At 33.4% G+C, this 20,775-nt stretch overlaps 1 protein-coding gene across 4 annotated transcripts in view; it reads right to left on the bottom strand.

The window, feature by feature from the left end:
* The window catches only part of STXBP5 (syntaxin binding protein 5), a 170,029-nt gene that overhangs the window by 18,799 nt on the left and 130,455 nt on the right, over positions 1-20,775 (bottom strand). For all 4 annotated transcript variants that reach the window (XM_032650692.1, XM_032650690.1, XM_032650691.1 and 1 more), the window contains 4 exons: positions 18,172-18,222; positions 12,376-12,615; positions 8,914-9,283; positions 8,452-8,617 (listed from right to left, as the gene is read on the bottom strand). In XM_032650692.1, the coding sequence (XP_032506583.1) occupies positions 8,452-8,617; positions 8,914-9,283; positions 12,376-12,615; positions 18,172-18,222 (827 nt within the window). The remainder of the gene's footprint in view (positions 1-8,451; positions 8,618-8,913; positions 9,284-12,375; positions 12,616-18,171; positions 18,223-20,775) is intronic.

A 20,775-nucleotide genomic window follows, 5' to 3' on the forward strand; every position in this document is an offset into this window, starting at 1 on the left:
AAATATTGGCTATATTCTCTGTACTGTACAATATATCCTTAGAGCTTATTTATTTTATACATAGTTGTTTGTACCTCTTAATCCCTTACCCTTATATTGTCCCTCCCTTCTTCCCTCTCCCCACTGGTAACCACTAGTTTGTTTTCTCTATCTGTGAGTCTGTTTCTGTTTTGTTATATTCATTCATTTGTTTTATTTTTTAGATTCCACACATAAGTGATAATGTACAGTATGTTTTTCTCTGTCTGACTTATTTCACTTAGCACAATACCCTCCAGGTCCATATGTGTTGTTGCAACTGGAAAAATTTCATTCTTTTTTATGTTTAAGTAGTACTCCATTGTATGTGTGTGTGTGTATGTATGTATGCATGTATCTATCTATCTATCTATCTATCTATCTATCTATCTATCACATCTTCTTTATCCGTTCACCTGCTGATGGGACACTTAGGTTGCTTCCATATCTTGGTTGCTGTCAGAATGGCTATCATCAAAAAGCCTACAAATAAAGAATGATGGTAAGGGTGTGGAGGAGAGGAAACCATAGTGCACTCTTGGTGGGAATGTGAATTGGTGCAGCCACTATGGAAAACAGTATGGAAGTTCTTCAAAAAACTAAAAACAGAACTACCTTATGATCCAAAATTCCACTTTCTTCAGTATATATCTGAAGAAAATGAAAACACCAATATTCACAGCAGTGTTATTTATAATAACTAAACTCTTTTTATTACATCAAATAATCACTGATTTTAATAACTTTGATTAAGAAAACTCTCTGTTATAAGAATATTGAGACTACATAAATATCTTCCAAGATAAGCACAGTAATAAATTTCAGTATTGCTGCATAATATATTCAAGGGAACCTAAACAGTTCAACTGTCATCGATTTTTTACAGTGAACACCTGGGGTTTTGTTTATAAGTTACAATCTTGAGGTGCTTAGAACAGTTATTAACTTAATTATTTAAACTGAATTAATCGGTATGTTCCACCTCTTTATGATTATGGTAAGTTTTATTTAAGTTTCACAGATAAATCAAGTCATCAATTTGAAAGACAACTTGTAAATTTTCCTTGTGTTTTCACTCAAGATATGGTTAGAATAATGCTGTAGAAAGAAATTTAAGTATTTCGATCCATAAACATATACTTTTGACTAACTTAAGTGGTAAAATATAGGACTAATTTCATGAATGAGTCAATGTAAGTGCTTTGTTTGTCACTACTCTTTTTTCTTAAATTGAAGTACAGTTGATTTATAATATTAGTTTCAGATACTTTTGACTTACCACTTAAGCTTATAAACACAAATGACAAATGAAATCCAACTGTCTAACATCTACTTTTTTTTTTTTTTTTTTTTTTTGCTGTACGCGGGCCTCTCACTGTTGTGGCCTCTCCCGTTGCGGAGCACAGACTCCGGATGCGCAGGCTCAGCGGCCATGGCTCACGGGCCCAGCCGCTCCACGGCATGTGGGATCTTCCCGGACCGGGGCACGAACCCGTATTCCCTGCATTGGCAGGTGGACTCTCAACCACTGCACCACCAGGGAAGCCCCTAACTGCACTTTAATGCTAATAAAAAGTTTTTAAAAATAGTTTTGAGGTAATTGACATAATAAACTGCATATACTTAAAGTGTAAAAATTGCCAAGTTTTGACATACACATGTGCCCGTAAAATCATGACCACCATCAAGAAAGTGAATATCCATCACTTGCATTTCCTTGTGTCTCTCTGTAAAACCTTCTCTCAACCCCCTCCTCGACCTCCTATCTCTAAGTAACTGCCAATCTGCTTTCTCTCACCACAAATTAATTTGTATTTTCTTTAGTTTTATGTAAATAGAATCATACAATGTGTACACTTCTTTGCTTGGCTTATTTCACTCAGCATAACTGTTTTGAGATTCATCCATGACACTGAATGTTACCAACATTTCACTCTTTTTTATTGCTGAGTTGTATTCTACTGTATGGATATACTATAATTTGATCATGCATTCATCTGTTGATGGACACTTGGGTAACTTCCAGTTTCTGACTAGTACAAATAAAACAGCTATGAATATAAATTTACTTCTCTCTTGGGTTAAAAAACTAGGAGTAGAATGACTATGTCTTTCATTCATTGATGTTTGACTTTTTACAAAACTGCTAAGCTGTTTTCCAAAGTGGTTGTATTGTTTTTGTTTTTTCATTCCTATCAGACGTGTATTAGAGTTCTAGATTCTCTACATCCTTGTCAAAACTTAGCATGGTATTTTTTTTAATTTTAGCCTTTCTAGTAAGAGTTTAACAATATCTCATTGTGGTTTTACTTTGCAGTTCTCTAATGACTAATGATGTCAAGCATCTCTTCATGGTGAAGCATTTGTCCAAATATTTTGCCCATGTTTTTACTGAGTTGTCTGTCTTCTTTCTATTGAGCTTTAAGAGTTCTTTACATATTCTAGATACAGATCCTTTACCAGATACATTGCCAAGATTTTCTTCCAGTCTATGGATTATCTTTTTATTTCCTAAGTGTCTTTTGAAGAGCAGAAGTTTTAAATTTTGTTGATGTTGAAATTATCAGTTTGTTCTTTTATGGTGTCATAGCTAAGAAATCTTTGCCCAACTCAAGTTAACAAAGATCTTCTCTTAGGTTCCCTCTAGAAGTGTTACAGTATTAGGATTTACATGTAGGTCTATGATCCATTTTGATCCATCAATTTTTGTATATAGTGAGAGGCATGGATCAAAGCTCATTTTTTTTTTTTTTGCATTTTAACATCCAATTTTCTGGCATAATTTGTTGAAAAGGCAATTCTTTCTCCATTGCATTGTCTTTGTCAAAATCAGTTGCCCATGTGGAGAAAAAGGAGCTCCTGTACACTAGGAATGCTGGTGGGAATGTAAATTGGTACAGCCATGGTAGAAAGCAGTATGGAGGTTTCTCAAAAAACTAAAAATAGACCTATCACATGACCCAGTAATTCCACTCCTGGTTACATATCTGAGGAAAACAAAAAACACTGATTTGAAAAGATACATGCACAGCAGCATTATTTACAACTGCCAAGATATGGAAGCAACCTCAGTGTCCATCAACAGATGAATGGATAAAGAAGATGCAACACACACACACACACACACACACACACACACACACACACACACACACACAGGAATACTACTCAGCCATAAAAAAGAATGGAATTTTGCCATTTGCAGCAACATGGATGGACCTGGAGGGCATTATGCTAAGTGAAATAAGTCAGGCAAAGACAAATACTGTATGATATCATTTATATGTGGAATCTAAAAAATACAACATACTAGCGAATATAACAAAAAAGCAGACTCACAGATATAGAGAGCAAACCAGTGGTTACCAGTGGGGAGATGGAAGGGGACAGGGGCAACACAGGGATAGGGGATTAAGAGGTAAAAACTATAACGTATAAAATAAGCTAAAAGGATATACTGTACAACACACAGAATATAGCTAATATTTTATAATAATATAAGTGGAATATAACCTTTAAAAATTGTGAATCACTATATTGTACACTTACAACTTACATAATATTATACATCAACTATACTTCAAGAAACAAAAATAATCAGTTGTCCAGGTATGTGTGGGTTCACTTCTAGACTCTCTACTCTGTTCCATTGATTTATTTATCTAATTTGATGCCAATATCATGCTCTTTTGATCACTGTAGCTTTATAATAGTTCTTAAAATCAGGTAGTGTTAGCCCTTCAACTTTATTCTTTTTTCTGCTATTCTGCCTACTCCCATACATTTCCATGAATTTTCAAGTAAACTTGTCAATTCCTACAAAAAAAAAATCCCACTTGGATTTTGTTTTGGATTGCCTTGAATCTATAGGTCAATTTTGGGAGAATCAATATCCTAATATTGAGTTTTGTGACCCAAGAACATATTTCAATTTATTCAGGTTATTAACAGTTTCTTTCAATATTTTGTGAATTTCAATGTAGAAATCATTCATATTTTTTGTTAGATTTATCCCAAAGTATTTCATATTTTTCGTTCCTATTATAAGTGGTGTTTTAAAAATTTTCATTTCCAAATGTCCATTGCTAGTAAAGAAATAAATTTCTTCCCCATATTGATCTCATACCCTGCATCCTTGTCAAATTCTAGTAGTGTTTAGAAGTAGATTTCATTGGATTTCCTATATAGGTGATCGTGTCACCTGTGAATAACAACAGGCTTATTTTTTCCCTTCCGATCGAGATGACTTTTCTTTCTTTTTCTTGCCTGAATGCACTGGCTAGAACCTTAAATACAACACTGAATAGAAGTGTTGAGAGGGAACATCCCTTTCTAGCTTCCGATTTTAAGGAAAAAAGAATTCAGTATCTCAACAGTGAGTATTACGTTAGGTGTAGATTTTCCCTAGATGCCCTTTATGTTCCCACTTATTCCTTGTTTGACTATTTTTAAATCAGGAATGGATGTTAGATTTTGTCAACTGCTTCCTACTTTTTTAGTTTACTAATATGGTGAATTCCATGGACCGATTTAGAAATGTGAAGTCAACTCCATGTTCCCGGGATAAATCCTACTTGGTCATGATGAATTATCATGACCAGAATTATCCTTCTGATATACCGCTGGATTCAATTTGCTAAAATTTCCTTTAGAATTTTAACATCTATATTTGTGAAGTATATTGGTCTATAAGCAATTTTCTTTACTTTAAAATCTTTGTCTGGTTTTGGTACCATATTCTATGAACCTACCATTAACAAGTTGGGAAGCATTTCCCCACTTTAATTTTTGGAAGAGTTTTGTATAGAACTGGTACTATTTCTTGCTGAAATGTTGATAGAATTCACCAGCGAAGCCACATGGGCCCGGAATTTTCTTTGTCCAAGGTTTCTAACTTCAATTTCCCTATAGTACTCTTTGGGTTATTTATTTTTTCTTGAGTGAACTTTGGTAATATGTGTCTCACAAGGAATTTGCCCATTTCATCCAGGTTTTTTAATTTATTGGCCTAAAGTTGTTCATAATATTTCCTTATTATCCATTTTAACATTTGTAGAATCTACAGTAGTCACTTCTCTCATTCTTGATAGTGGTAAGTCACTTCTCTCTTCATAATCAGTCTGGCTTGAGACCAATTTTACTGGTTTTAGAGCTCAAGCTTTTGGTTTCATTGATGTTTTCCTATTGCTTCCCTGTTTTCTATTTCATTGATTTCCACTTGGATATTTATTATTTTCTTTCTTCTGTTTACTTTGGGTTTAACTTGCTCTTCTTTTTCTCTTTCTTAAGGTAGAAGCTGAAGTCACTGGTTTGATGAGAACTTTTCTAATATACTGTTTTATAATATAGGTGTTTCAGCGCTATAAATTTTCCAAGTATAAATGCTCAATTGCTTTTTTCTATTGCTGTGCTTTCAAGTTACCTAACCTTTTCTTCTGTAATGTCTAATCTGTTGTTAATTTCATCCAGTATATTTTTCAACTCTAACACTGTGGATTTTCATCTCTAGAAGTTCAACTTTGGCCTCTATATCTTCTATATTCCTACTTAACTTTTTAAACACATGAAATACAGTTATAATTGCTTTAATGTCTTTTTGCGCTAATTTTAGTGTCTGTGTCAGTTATGTCTTGGTTTCTATTGATTGATTAGTCTTCTCATTATGGGTCATGCTGCCTTATCTTTTTGCATGCTTGGTCATTTGACGGGATGCCAGACATTATGATGTTTATTTTGTTGGGTGTTGAATATTTTTAATTTACTGTGAGTCATCTTCAGCTTCATTCTGGGATACTAGGAAACATTCTGACCCTTTTGGGTCTTGCTTTCATGATTTGTTAGGCAACTCTGGAGCAGTGCTCAGTTTAAGGCTAAGTATTCCTCCCTAATGAGCCAAGACCTTCCTGAGTACTTTATCCAATTTCCCATTGAAGTCTGCTGAAAAATGGTCATCTAAAGGCATCAGGTCCTAATCCCTGGAAACTATAAATGTTACCTTGTAAGGAAAAAAGGGTCTGTGTAGATGTAATGAAGTATTTTGCCACGAGCAAATTATCTTGAATCATCTGGATGAGTCCTAAATCCAATTACAAGTGTCTTTTTAAAAAGAGAGGCAGAGGGAGATTGGACACACACAAGAGGAGGTGGCAATGTGACCTGGGAGGCAGAGAGTGGAGTAATGCGGCCCCTAGCCAAGGGATGCAGGCAGCTACAAGAAGATGGAAGAGGCAAAGAACAGATTCTTCTCTAGATTTTGGCTTAGTGAAACTTATTTCAGACCTCTAATTTTCAGAAGTGTAAGAGAATAAATTTATGTTGTTTCTGGACACCAAGTTTGTGGTGATTTGTTACAGCAGCCTTAGGAAACTAAAACACTCATAAATGAATTATAAGTTTTTCCCATCTGGCTGTTGGGAAAAGGCATGTTTCCCTCTAATCCTCTATTCCTTTCAGATGGTTCTTTCTCTGGCCAGAGAGTTTATCCATACGTATATGCTGAACAGAACTCTACGGAGTACTCTTGCACCCTTTGTAGATCTCTAGTGTTCTCTCTCTGCAATGTTCTGGAAACTCTATCAAGGCATGAATGCTGGGGCACCTCTTTTGTTTCCTGTCTCTCAGGGATTACTTTCATTTCACTGCCTGATGTCTAGGATCTTGAAAACTATTATTTCATATTTGTGTATGCTTTGTTGTTTCAGGCAGGAGGGTTAATCTGGTTCCTATTATTCCATCTTGGCTAAAAATTCCATTAATGTTTATAAACATCTTCCTAATTTTTTTTTGGTTAAAGTTAAATAAATGCACAATGTAATAGGGTTCTCTGGAAACCACAGAGTTCATTAGTCAACAGGTTTTTAACACGGCATTATTTTTAGGCACTAAAAATACAGAGGTATATAAAACGCCAATATTGCCCAAAGAAAACATTCTATCACAAGGTCCTTGAACAGAGTTCATTTCTCACTTACCATATCGTGAAGGTATATAGCAGACAGTTATCAAGATAAATTGAGTGTACTATTAAGTGACCAGTTCATTTAAACATAAATAGGTAAAGTTGCTGTAGCTGCTATTGATTCTTACTAAAATAATAAAACACTGATCCAAGGATAGAATAAATTGATTCCAGAAAAGTGATGAAGTGTAGAATTTTGAGTAGTTAAATTAAGACCACATTTCAGACTGAAATGAATTAAGAATATATTCAATTGTCCATATTATTTCTTAATATAGTAACATTTTACTAATGAAAGAAAACACTACAGGAAAATTCTACCTTTCCCATAAAAAGCATAATTTTAATTCAGAAATTTAGGAATCTTTAAAAAAACACATCCACCCAAATGTAAATGGGAATTTAATATATCAGATATGTAATTTTGTTTCACTCTCAAGATTTATAATGATATCATTTAAGAGTATGTTTCTAGTATATTCTACCTTACTGAAATAACACAAACATCTGACACTGAACATATATTCAGTACTAAGCACTGTGCTAATAATAAGCACTTTACGAGTATTATCTCCTTTAATTTACATCAGACCCTATGACATTAGATGTTATTTCTATCCTCATTTTAAAGAGAATGAAGCTCAGACACAGAAACCTGTCTAACGTCACATAATTGTGTAACTAGCATGGCTAGGACTTAAATTCAGTCTTCTTGACTCTAAAGCTCATGTGCTAAAAATAAGCCACAAATTCAAATTTATAAACCAGGAAAATACGGCTGATAAATTGCAAAAACTTTCACTATGAAGTTCCCTTAAATAACGGTTTCCTCTAAATATCAAATATCGATTAATATTTTAGCTCCAACATTTTAAGAGCACTTTTATTTTAAAAGTTGACGCTAAACCGATCATTTCTAATATATATGCAAGCAAATAAAGCACTCGATATTTAAAAAAGATGTAGTTTTGTATTTAAAGAATTTGTAATCTCTCACAAATAGATGAACAAAAATATTCAGAGGAAACCTATCAAATCTTATTTTTTCTTATAATGCATATACATCCTCATGACTACAGAGTATGAGAAGGAATGACACATTTGCTCTAAAAGAGATACAATTATCTTCACATTAACGTAGGTCTTTAAAAAGGATTTTTTTGTTTCTGTATAATAGATATTTATTCTATGTGGAAAGTGGGTATAAAATGTATGTAGTATTTTGTATTTCTTTGACATCACTGGAGAGAAAAAATATGGATCAAGGAGATGGAGTCCCTCTTATAACAAGAGTTTGATGAAGACACTTTATCACCAATCTCAAAACATGTGCTCTCAAACTCTCAAGAAAGGCTTTGAGTATTCTCATGTAGGCTCATTTGTTCACTGCTGTGAGTATAAGGGATGGACAATATAAGGGACCTTAGACAATATTTCACCTCTGAAGAAATTATAGTAATATTTTTGTTATTTACCTGAAGATTTTCACAGGTCTCTTGACTGTAAGTGAGTCTCTGGATTTCTGTAGGTGAAACAAGATATAATGCTTGTCCATTGTTGGTGAAGCAGAACGTTCTGGCTATCCGCATATTGGTAAGGGGCAAGTAATACACATCCAATAGAGGTCTTAAACTTGGCAAACTTGAGAAAAAAATAAAAAACTTGTTAATAAACAGGTAGGTTTTAGTCTTGAACAAATACTAGAGGAGGTAAAAATAGCAGGGAACTTATAAACCTTCTGATTTAGTGTACCTGAGTGGGAGATAAAACTGATTTGTTTTCCTCACATACTTGTTCACTATGAACTGAATGAAAATAAATTCTCAGTGTATAAGACTGTAAACAAATAAAAGCCTTTCTTTCAAACTGAATATAATTCTGCAACATTATGTGTTGAGGGAGGAAATGTTTAAAAAAAGAAAATATCTAACTCTTACCTAAAAGTCATAATGTGTCCATTGGCACAGAAGCAGGCAAGGCAGATACTGTTACTCAATGATACAATATCTCCACGAAGAACAAATGAGGTCTCTGTAATGTTTTGCTTATAAGCACAGTTCTGAGTTGGCAGTGAGATTACTTTTGCTTGCTTTTCAGAACATATCACTGCATACTGGTTTTCACTAATTTCCTGAGAAGAGGAGGGAGATACAGAGACAGGTCTTCGTTTTTTCAATTTCTCCTTTTCATCCTTCTCTTCAGGAACATTGTGCTCTTTCCAGGATTCATATGCGGGTGGCATTAAGCAGCCTGTGGAATCCAGGAATGCCATTCTCAGGACTGCCCCTTTTAACCTCAATATAGTACCTAAAATTGTAATTTTAGTAAATAAAAAATATTTTAATCCCACAGTAAATATGTTTATTCCAACTCTGACACATACTAGACACTCAAAAATATGTAGAATGTATACTGAACCGAAATTGTACACTGGCTCACTGATAGGATTCAAACTTCAAGCATGATATTTGAATCTGGAAAAAGATACCAGTTAAGTGCTACCAAATAAATAAGCGCTACTATAATTGCTACCAAACAGATAAACACTAGGATGAGTGGAACTAGGTCTCATACCTTGCAAGTGTACTACCATTGAGTATGAGAGTAAGCAGATGGCATCTAGAGCTGCACGGTCCAATATGGCAGCCACTAGCCACTTGAAGTGTGGATGGTCCAAATTGTGGCATGTTTTAAGAGTGAAATACATGCTGGATTTGAAGGCTTAGTACAAAGAAAAAATTACAAGAAAATTTGTTTCCCAGTGTTCTGTCAAAATTTTTCTTAGAAGACAAAATTTTCCTTTCCTCTTCACATTTATGTATTTTGTCTATTGCAGGGTGGCCAGATAAAATAAAGGATGCCCGGTTAAATCTGAATTTCAGATATACAATCAATACTTTTTCTAGTATAAGTGTGTCCCAAATTCTGCATTAGTTTTCCAAAGAGAAATGATATAAAAATACTGATTACATGCTAAAATGATAGTATTTTGGATAGACTGGGCTAAATGAAATATGTTACTAAAATTAATTTCACTTTTTTTTTTTTTTTTACTTTTTTAAAAACAGCTACTAGAAAATTTAGAATACTATATGTGGCTCACACTGCATTTTTAATGGACAGAACTGATCTACAGGGTCAATGAGAAAAAAAGTTTCCACATATTTCTAAACATTACTTCAAAAAAACTATTTACCAGTAAAAGTCAAATACACTCAAGACATTGCTTTGGTCAACTTACAGTCTTAAATTAGTAGTTATAGTTCTTGATTTACTTTAATTAACGGGACTCCCTTTCCTCCATATCCTTGAATAGGTAAATATGATTTATGCTCATTTCTAAGTAAGCTAAATGATATTATTAAGGATTTGGAAAGCAATAGAAGGGAGGGTATAGAACCGATTTAGCAATTCAGTTTTTATTTTAGAAGATTTTTTTCATATTTTATTACTTTATACTTATATTTTGCAAAAAATTATCCATATATTATATTCTTTTGTTTCTAAGAGGAAGAGATCCCAGTGTTCTGTCAAAATTTTTCTTAGAAGACAAAATTTTCCTTTCCTCTTCACATTTATGTATTTTGTCTATTGCAGGGTGGCCAGATAAAATAAAGGATGCCCGGTTAAATCTGAATTTCAGATATACAATCAATACTTTTTTTAGTATAAGTGTGTCCCAAATTCTGCATTAGTTTTCCAAAGAGAAAGATGGGACATATTTATATTAAAAAATATGTTATCTAAAGTCCAAATTTAACTGGGCATCCTGCAATTCATTTGCTACATCTGGCGTTAGTCTATTGTCCAGGTTTGGAAAGTAGACAATTTAATTATTTTAAATGGTTTGCTAATTTGGGAATGGTTTATAGTCCATATGAACATATATGAGATATAGTAATCCCAGTAAGTAGCTTTTCTAAAAATGTACCAATATTTAAATATATGCTTGTCCTATAGTTGGCAGGATTATAGTATGTTTTCCAGCAGGGTAGTGGTAATTGTTGAGTTCTCCTCTTGAAGGCAAAAAAAAACCACAACAAAAAACAGTTGGGGACAAAATAGACCATTTCAGGCTCTTAGGCATGGAAACCCACCTGCTTGGAAAACACCTCTCTTCTCCTCATAGTTCCAATACAGATAATATGATATAAATGTCATTGTTATATTTTAAAATAGGCATCCTATTAAAAACAAACCTCAAAGATTCCAACATTGAAAAGAAACCCAAAGGTTCTTTCTTACACATGAAAATTATTTCATATCAAAGTAGATTTACAGCTAATTTGACTTTATTGCTAGTTGGAAAAATCTTAAATATTTTTTAATATAGTTAATAGATTATTTATATTTAATCCCTCTCTCTTTTTTATTTATTGGAAACATTTTCTTATCACGAACTGTCTGTTGTAGAAAATTTAGAAACTACAAATCAGTAAAAAGAATAAAAATTACCCACAATCCCACTATTCAGTGATAATTTCTATCAACATTTTGATTTTCATCTTTCTAGTTTTTTTTTCCAATACATATACTTGTTTACTAATAAGAAATGAGATTGGTTAAGAAATTCAGCATTATGTAACTTTTTCTAACAACTAGGTATGCAATATATAGTAAATTATTGAGCTGGATGAATAAATCAAACTGTTCCTTTAATGTAAAGGTAGTTCAGAAATGGCAGAACTAGAAATCATAATTACATTTTAATTCTAAATTCTAAGTATTGTTAAAATGTACTATATAAACAAGAAATACACTAATAAGCAAAACCATGTTTTTGTTTTTATTTTTTTCTATCTAGATCAGCATAGATTAGTAACGGAAACCAGAATTCTCAATTATTTCAAGACCTATCAGATTCCACATACATGTGATAAAATTCAATCTCATTTTCAATATAGGAAGACTGTAAATTAGTTCCTCTTAACTTTTTTTTATTAAATCACCTTTTCTAATTCTTCAAAGAAGAAAATTAATGTATTTTAAGACTTCACACTTAGAGATTAAAAATAGTCAAGTGTATAATGTTTAAAAATATACTTTTCTGTTTGTTCTCTAAATATGTACCATCCTTTTGCTTATAGAACATACTATTCTGAGGTATCCTAGAATGCAGTAGAACAACAGTGTTTTTGTTTGTTTGTTTGTTTTTCTCATTTTCTTTTGTAGTAATCATTTTAGACATGATTCTAGAATTAAAAAAATATAAAACCTGAATGGCTGTATAAGTAAATGATATTCTGGAATCTTATTCCATGTATTCCTTCAATTAAAAACATAAGACTATAACTATCCCCATTCAGACTTAGATTGATTCAAAAATGAAAAGCAAAGGCTTCTATTAAATTATACTAAAGCAAACCTTCAATAGAAGTATAGCACCAGAGCATACATACCACTTGGAGACGCAATTACTGGCTGAAGAAGTCTTTGCTCTCCTCCTGGGGGAAGGTTCAGTGCAATGACAAGCACTGTTCCCAATGTAGTACCAACCCACAAACATGGGGAGGGGGCTGAATCTGCCTTTCGAGTAAAAGTTTCACAGAAATGAAGAGCAGAGATTGCTTCTCGGGATTCTTTATCAATGCTGGTTACACTTGAACTCCGTGATCGGCTGAAGGAATTATCTTTTATATCTGAAACGATTTAAAATGTTGTGAGATTGCTCAAGTTATAAAATATCATGTTTTTTGTTTGGTATAAGTTTTGCCAAATAGTTAATCTGCAAAAAGATAAAATCTACAGCATATTTAATTTTAAGTTTCTTTTAATTGAAAAGAAAAACAATTTACTTTTATGCTAACAATTTTTTCCTTTGCTTGCATTTGAAACACAGAGGGACAAATCCACACTTATCAGAACTGAGCTGAGGTCATCCCAGCGAGTTCAGTGAGTTTTTGGATGGATGATCTCTGTGGTTTTGGTGCAGCTCTCTGTTAGTATCCTGGCTGCTTTTCCAATCTTAGCCCTTACTACCCTTTCTCACGGTGCTGTTTCTTCCTTTGGTAATATAATTCATGAGTAGATAGAATCAGGAAAGTGGGTATTTTCAATTTTCTACGTTAAAAAAAATGCTTTTATAAGTACTCTGATGCTACCTTCAAATTTATTGTATGATAGACTTTTTTCCTTCACATCTGTCCATATGAAAGCCTTAATCCATAAAAATTTAGCTTTATTTTTTTTTAAATGCGATTTTAACTGTAACCAACGTTCATCTAAGGCGTTTTTCATTAAACTGTACAACTGGTATCTGGCTCATACTTAACTTGATGCCAGGTATATTCCCTTTACCCGGCTCTGTCTGTAATGACAGGGATACTTGTAAATTATACTAATAAACCCTCTCTTGTCTTCAGCTACCTTCTCTGTGGCCAATCTCAAGTCTGTTTCAAGCCCTGGCCTCTTTTCTCTTGGAATGCATTTCCAAAGGCTTATAAAAATTTTTTCCTATTATGTCTCACTAGGGAAAGTCAAAATACATCATTTCCCCAAGGCTCTAAATTCTTCTAATGGCACTATTTATATTAATGACACCCCTGTTCTCCTAGGGAAACAATACTTGAAATGAGTCCCAAGTTTGGTTCTTCCCTTTCACTTTACTTACATGTCTCTGATGGGATGCAAAGTCCTACGCTATTCTAATGTTTCTGTTTCCTTCTTTCCACTACTAATCAACTTCCATCACCCTATGTTCAGGCCTTTATCACCATTCATCTAGACTACAATTCCCAAGAGATCTCCCCACCTTCACTCTGTCACTGTTCTATCACAACTCAACTAAATTTTACAAGGTACAGTTTTAATTCTATCACCTCTATCTTAAAAGTCCGCAACAGTTCCTCTTATACTCTTACTCAGGTTTTTAAGACTCCACAAAATATCTCAACCTACCCTCCCGGCCCTATCTGCCAGAGTGCTGTCCTGCTTCAGCTCGCTGTGGGAAATAAACCGAGCCATTCAATGTTCTCCAAACATACCTGGAGCTTACCTACTTTTTTGCTTGTGATTTTCTTTCTGATTCGTGCCCTTGCCTTTTCTCTACCTATCTAGATGGTGTTTATTCTCCATCTCAAGTACTGTCATCCTCATGAAGTTTATCCTGATTCCTAAAACCATACACAGTTTTTCTCTTTTGAATCTTGATAGCTTTTTATCCCCGCCCGGCATGAATAGTACATTTGTTCTGTAGTTATTTCTGACTTGTCTTAAGCCTTGTTCTAATGTGACTGTAAATTTCTTGAGAACAAGGGCTCTCTCCTTTTGATGCCCTGCAGAATTTGGCATAGTGCCTTGCATATGAAGGTATTCAACGTATACTTGCTGAAGACAGACCTACAGTTCGAAGTATCTAAAGCAATGTGTTTCTGCTACACCACTGGGATATATTAAAATTTCCAGTAGCTTCTGCTGTTCACATCTAATAAGTCATTCCTCAAATCACATGTTTCCAATGCTATTGCGAAAGAAATGACTTCATAATGTTGTGAAAAATGAAAAACACGTTCAAGTCTTCTAAGTTGTATTTTACTGAATAAAAAAGGCATAACTGAATCCTACTTATACCCCCCAAAAGCTTCTTGTAATCAAATTTAGATTCATAGGTTAAAAAAAATTCTCCCAAACAATAATTATATACAACATAATTTTGATTACAGTTAGCCTCTGAAAACAATAAAGCCACTAGCTATGACAACAGCATGGGTTATTTCTAACTATAGTTTCTAAAAATGCTTTTCTTTTGCCTGAGATTCCTGTTACAGATTATGACACAGTAGAAAAGAACTACTTAATGTAAATAAAACAACTTTCCATAAGCAATAGCTCATTACTGGATGAGTTTGTAATATGATACTGATTCCAAATGTTAATTCTTTATGTTCCCAAAGTTATTTTAGCAAAAAAAAACAGAAATTTAAAATTTATTTTCCAATGATAAAAATATTTGTTACTTTGATAAGACATACACATAACAAGATGAACAGACATATTCACCTATATTATCAGTTGTGACCTAGTGATAAAAATGAAAATCAGTGATACAAGAAAATTTAATATTATAAATTTCAATATAAATTAAGCTGTATGAAAACCTTTACTGTTATCTATTAGAATTACAATAGGTGATTCACAACAATCTATACTTCAAATGTTAATTCACAGGCCACGTAAACATTATTTTAATTTAATAGACTAATTTAACTACATAAAATTCATAAACTACAACTGTGTTTTTATTATATGACTTCTCTATAAAAATTAGATTGCCAGAGAAACTCCTATGGCTAGATCAATATGGGAAGGTGAACTGAAACAGAATCAACTCTGAACTTAAGAGAATTAGGTTGCTTATTTTATCTGTGTAGAACTGTTTGAAAACAAGTTAGAATCTTCAGCAGTTCATGAATTGTAACTACCACTGACTGCTCTTAAGTTAGATGTTGTGGGTCTTTGTGGCTTAAATATTAGAAATTGGGCAAGCTTAACAAATGGAATAGAAATTTTCATTTTCATTCTACTTATAAGAGCAGAAATGAAATAGCTACCACTAAGTAGGGCTACCATGTGCTTCATACTATCATAAACTTTACATTTATCATTTTATTGAATCTATATAATAACCCTGAAAAGTATTATCACCATAATTTAACAAATAATGAAGTAGAGGCTCAGACAGGTTAAATGACTGAGAAAGCTAGTTAATGGAAGAGTTTGGATTTGTGCCCATGTTCAAGTCTAAAACATCTGTTAGGCAACTCCAGATAAACATGGGATTAGTCATATCACCAATATCATACGAGTGGAATGTTTTGATTATTATTGAGCATTAAAGTTCAGTGTTTAGATTAAAAAAAAAAAACAAAACTGGAACATGTGGTCTTTCTGGCCGATCTAAACTCAGAAAAAAATTGTCATTAATGCCTCCATCCAGCTCTAGTGATACAACCATGTCATAAAATCATTGCTTTCCTGTTATTCTCTGGATGCCTAGAACATTCCACCTGTGTATATCACACTCTCCTGTCACATAGAGCCTTATGCAACAAAATTTTATATCCCCCAATCAAAACATAATGCCAAGAGGTAAATTTGGTCAGGGTAAAAATTAGGACAAAATACTTACTCACATAAAGATACATAACAGTTTGATATTTTGCCTCCTGTTCTTGACACTTGAAAAGTGACATCGGCAGTCTAACAATATCGCCCATGATTCCTGAGTTGTGGGCCATGGAATCTAGGGTGAAGCTATGGTGAAAGTACAATGTTCCATAATTCCCCTATAAACAAAAGTGAATTCTATTCACAGAAGCTTCCATAGCTGCAGGAAAAGTCCAACAGCTCAGCTACTTTAGCAACATTTGGCAGTTTGAGCCTATGGATAATAGTTGTTTTTCCCCGTTGACTCTCTGGCCAATGTAAAAGAATTACCAGCTAAGAATCTCTATCAAAAAATAGTTCAGTAGCACAATGACTTAAGGGAAAGTTATTGAGGCAACATGGGTATTGTTTCAACATATATATTAATCAAAGTTATAATTAGCTTAGGGCATTGAGATACACGGGCACACAAGTAAAAGATAAACTGAATAAAGATGATCTATAAAAGCACAGAGCACACACTTTGATTAAGTTACTTAAATAATTCATAAGTGTGAATATTCTTTTAAAAAGTAATTGACATCTATTTTTACTAATTTAAAAAGTACTTCTACATGTGTTTTCTCAACAGAATTTTAGGTACTAAAAGACACAAAACCATTTTAAGTAGTAGTATTCAGTGTTACTAAAATCATGGGCATCTTTGAGAGTCTGATGAAAACTCTGGACCCTCTTGTTGGGGAAAAAAATGCTTAACGGTAGCCTCAGATACATGTGGGTTCAAATGGCATCTTTCATTTTTATAGTGAAGGGAACTATGCTCTTCTCAAAACATACGTTAGGGCTTCCCTGGTGGCGCAGTGGTTGAGAGTCCGCCTGCCGATGCAGGGGACACGGGTTCGTGCCTCGGTCTGGGAAGATCCCACATGCCGCGGAGCGGCTGGGCCCGTGAGCCATGGCCGCTGAGCCTGCGCGTCCGGAGCCTGTGCTCCACAACGGGAGGGGCCACAACAGTGAGAGGCCCGCGTACCGCAAAAAAAAAAAACAAAAACATACGTTATCCAACATTCTAGAATTTATTTCTGGTTCCCTTAACAGCAGGGGTATTACAGGGTTCTACTAAACTGTTCTTCCTATGTTCAGGAATGGAAGCTTTCACTGATGACAGTGAAAGATATTATGCCTACTCACTCATAATAACATGCTATCAGTATAACTGAGATAAGACTATGATTTGGAAATGCTAAAATCAGCAAGGTGAAATGGACCAATACCTAAGTCTGTATTATGCATAAGAAGATAGTCAAGGAATCTAGAGAATTAACAGTGAGAAGATGAGGTGGGTGAGCAAATAAAAAGGAGAAAATCTAGTTGTTTCTAAGACAAACATGCGTGAAATCATCCGTATGCAGTCATACTTCTTATCCACTTAAAGGCAATAGAAATTCTAAAATTAAAATGGAAATCCTGCTTTATATTTACTACATGGAATCTTATTTTTGTCTTTATCAAAATGTCATTTGTCCCTATCCTGGGATATCAGGGAGCTGTTTTGGAGCTGGATATAAAGCAGAAGGAATGTGTGAATATATTCACTCTGCTTTCCTAATGGATAGGTTGCATAGAGAGTACTACAGAAAAAGATATATTTTCCACCTTATTATCGTGAAAAAGTGATAATGATTCTTGATATGAGATTCACTGTAATACAGGAAACTAGTCATTTATTTTGAAAATATTAAATTCTCATAAAATAAGTATATAAATAATAAAGTTCAAAATAAGTTTTCAGATGGTTAATTGAAATTAATCCAAAATCACACATATTTTAATCTTACACTAAACTTTGTTTAGATAAAGTATGAGAGGGCTGAGGAAATATATTATTTTGATTTGCTTAAAGTTATATTATAATTATCCTTTACAATCTACAGAAAGCATCCTGAAGGCTATTAATTCTTAAACAGTCATTTTAAACTTGATTTTCAATGAAAATCTAGTCTATGGTCATTTTAAATCTCCTGATTTCCTTGTCTTCCCATTAAAGAGAGTTTAACTACTATGTATTTTCGTTTATTTATTTTACTTACCTAAGTCAGGCTTTAGGTCAGTAGGCAAGCTTAACTTCCTTGACATTTTTGCTGAAAAATAAAATGCATTTTTAAAGTTCTGAAGAATATCTAATTCATGCTTATTCATACCAACTGCTCTTCAAGATAGGAGTGAATATTTTTCTTACTTAGATGCTAAGATAATTAAGATATGATTAATAATGTTATGGGTGGAAAGTAAATCTTATTTTCAACTTTTTAAAAAGTTTGTACTTACTTGATTGTAACACCTTTGAGTGCTTGAAGCTCTCACTTCAAGAAAGCCTTTTAAATTCTAACTGTTAATTATTTCTTAGGCTCACAGGAAAGGGTTAGGCTTTTCTAAGGAAGCAAAATCATTTCTCAGAAAGAAGGTGTTGCAGATAAGGACAATAGAGGCATAAGACTGAATTTGGGTATGTGATACAATAAAATCTTTCCAGCTCCTCGTCTTCACAGCTATTAGGCTCATTCTTTTTTAACTTAATCTCTTGAATATAGGACATCCTATATCTACAATCAAACTGAAGTATTTGATTACTTCACAAAAATATTTGGCTCATCCATTTCTTCATATATGTCAACTCAATTTACATTTTAGTAAAAAACAAAAAAGTCATGCTCAGTCTAAAATTAGAGTATTTACAAAAATATAAACTACAGATACTTCTATTTTGGATTAGAATAATACAAAAGCCTAGGTAAAAAACTACTGAAATTCACTTTCCATCCTGAAAATCAGTTATTGCCTAAATCTAGGAAGTGATTTAAAGTTAGGAGGTGTTTAACTATATCTATTATGTTAGTGGCAGTGCATGCGTAACAGAATAGTGCTTCCTATGTGAAATTTTGAAAAAGCATTTGTTTGTTAATACATGAATGTGTATATTGGGTTAAATTCTGGACTGTTAGGAGATATTTAAAGAACAGACCCTGCTAGTCCATAAGGGCGCCATGTAAACAAAGAGAAATCCAGTCATAGTACATAACTTCCACATCTAAAAAAATGACAAATCCAGTGTTAGGAAAGAGGCATTAGGCAAACTGGGAAGGGACAGGGGGAAATCAAGTATTTATTTCTAAGCTTCATTAATCTAATTAGCATCCTTTAAAAAATAACAACAATGGGTCAAATATATGAATCAGTCTTATCCCATTTTCACACAGACTTAATCAATCTCAGTTAAAAGATAAAAAGTAATAGAAAACTAAAATAGCCAAATCTATGGTTGGTTGATATCATATAAATGGCTGCTCTTGTATTTAACATCCAATTCTCTTAAACCTAGAAGACACTATACCCCTCTCAAAATGTTTTTTAAAATGCAATATTAAACTTTTGAAAGAATTCAGAGGTTTTCACCAAATATCAAAGGTACAATGTACGCAGACTGATAAATAATATCTATACAATATTCGAAGGAGAAAAATCAGTCAGATACAGTCTAAAGATACTCTTTCAGAATCAGACAATGTGGATGCCTCTCCAGACACCGCTACTCTGATTTGATTAAGTTATTCTGAAACGTAATCAAGTGCTTAAAAATCTTGAATGTGCACACCAGTCACCTGGGTATCTTGTGAAATCAGATTCTTGTACTTCTAACAGGCTCCCAGGAGATGCTGCTGCTGCTGTTATGTGGACCACAGAGAGCATCAACGTCCCTAGACTAAAAGCAACTTCAGGACAGGGAACAAGACTAATTCATCAAACCCAGTATGTAGATACAGTAAGTCCACAGCGAACATTTCTTGAAGAAGCTTCAACATCTAGCTTGTAAAATGTGGAAGTGTAAAGTACGGCGGTTAGGACTGGATTTGGAATCAGACCAAATACGAGTTTATATCTAATTCAACCAACTACTAGGTGTGTGACCTTAGGCCAATCACTTTGCCTCTCTAAACCTTAAATTTCCTCATCTGTAAAATGGGAATAGATATTAATGACAATTTCATAGTTGTGAAGATTATATAAGATGACATAAGCAAAACATTGGGCATAATACCTTACACACAGTGTGGATTTGATAAACCTTATTATTTATGAATAATAAACAAATGACTTTTTCATAAACTGTAAAATGTTACACAGATGAGCTATTAATATACTTGTAAACAATCCAATATTTCTTTATTCTAATTCTATGGTAATATTCCAATTAACTAAAACAAGAAAATGGAAAAAAACTTTTAGGATATAAATATAGAATGGCATGCACAACTATAAGCTCAACCTCTTTTTAAGTTCATTTCAAAAACTAAGTTCTATATCTAAACATAAGAAGTGAAATAAACCTGAGTAATTTATAAGATATTTTTATGGGGAAGCGGTGGAGGGGGGAAAAGACTTAATTCCTTGGCATTTCCTGTGTAACTTAGATTTATGCCTTCAGGTTCCATAGCCCTTTCTTCTGTAGTCTCCATCTAGTGATACTAAACCCATCTGATGAACTGATCATATAGTTTCAGATACTGAACTCTTCAGTACTAGTATTTCACTTTGTTATAAAGTTTTAATTTTCTCTGCTGATATTCTCCATCTGTTCACTCACTATGACCATGTTCCCATTTCAGTACCTGAACATATAATATTATAGCAGCTGC

The sequence above is a fragment of the Phocoena sinus genome, chromosome 12 (assembly GCF_008692025.1).
Source record: "Phocoena sinus isolate mPhoSin1 chromosome 12, mPhoSin1.pri, whole genome shotgun sequence".
In the NCBI taxonomy this organism is placed as follows: domain Eukaryota; kingdom Metazoa; phylum Chordata; class Mammalia; order Artiodactyla; family Phocoenidae; genus Phocoena; species Phocoena sinus.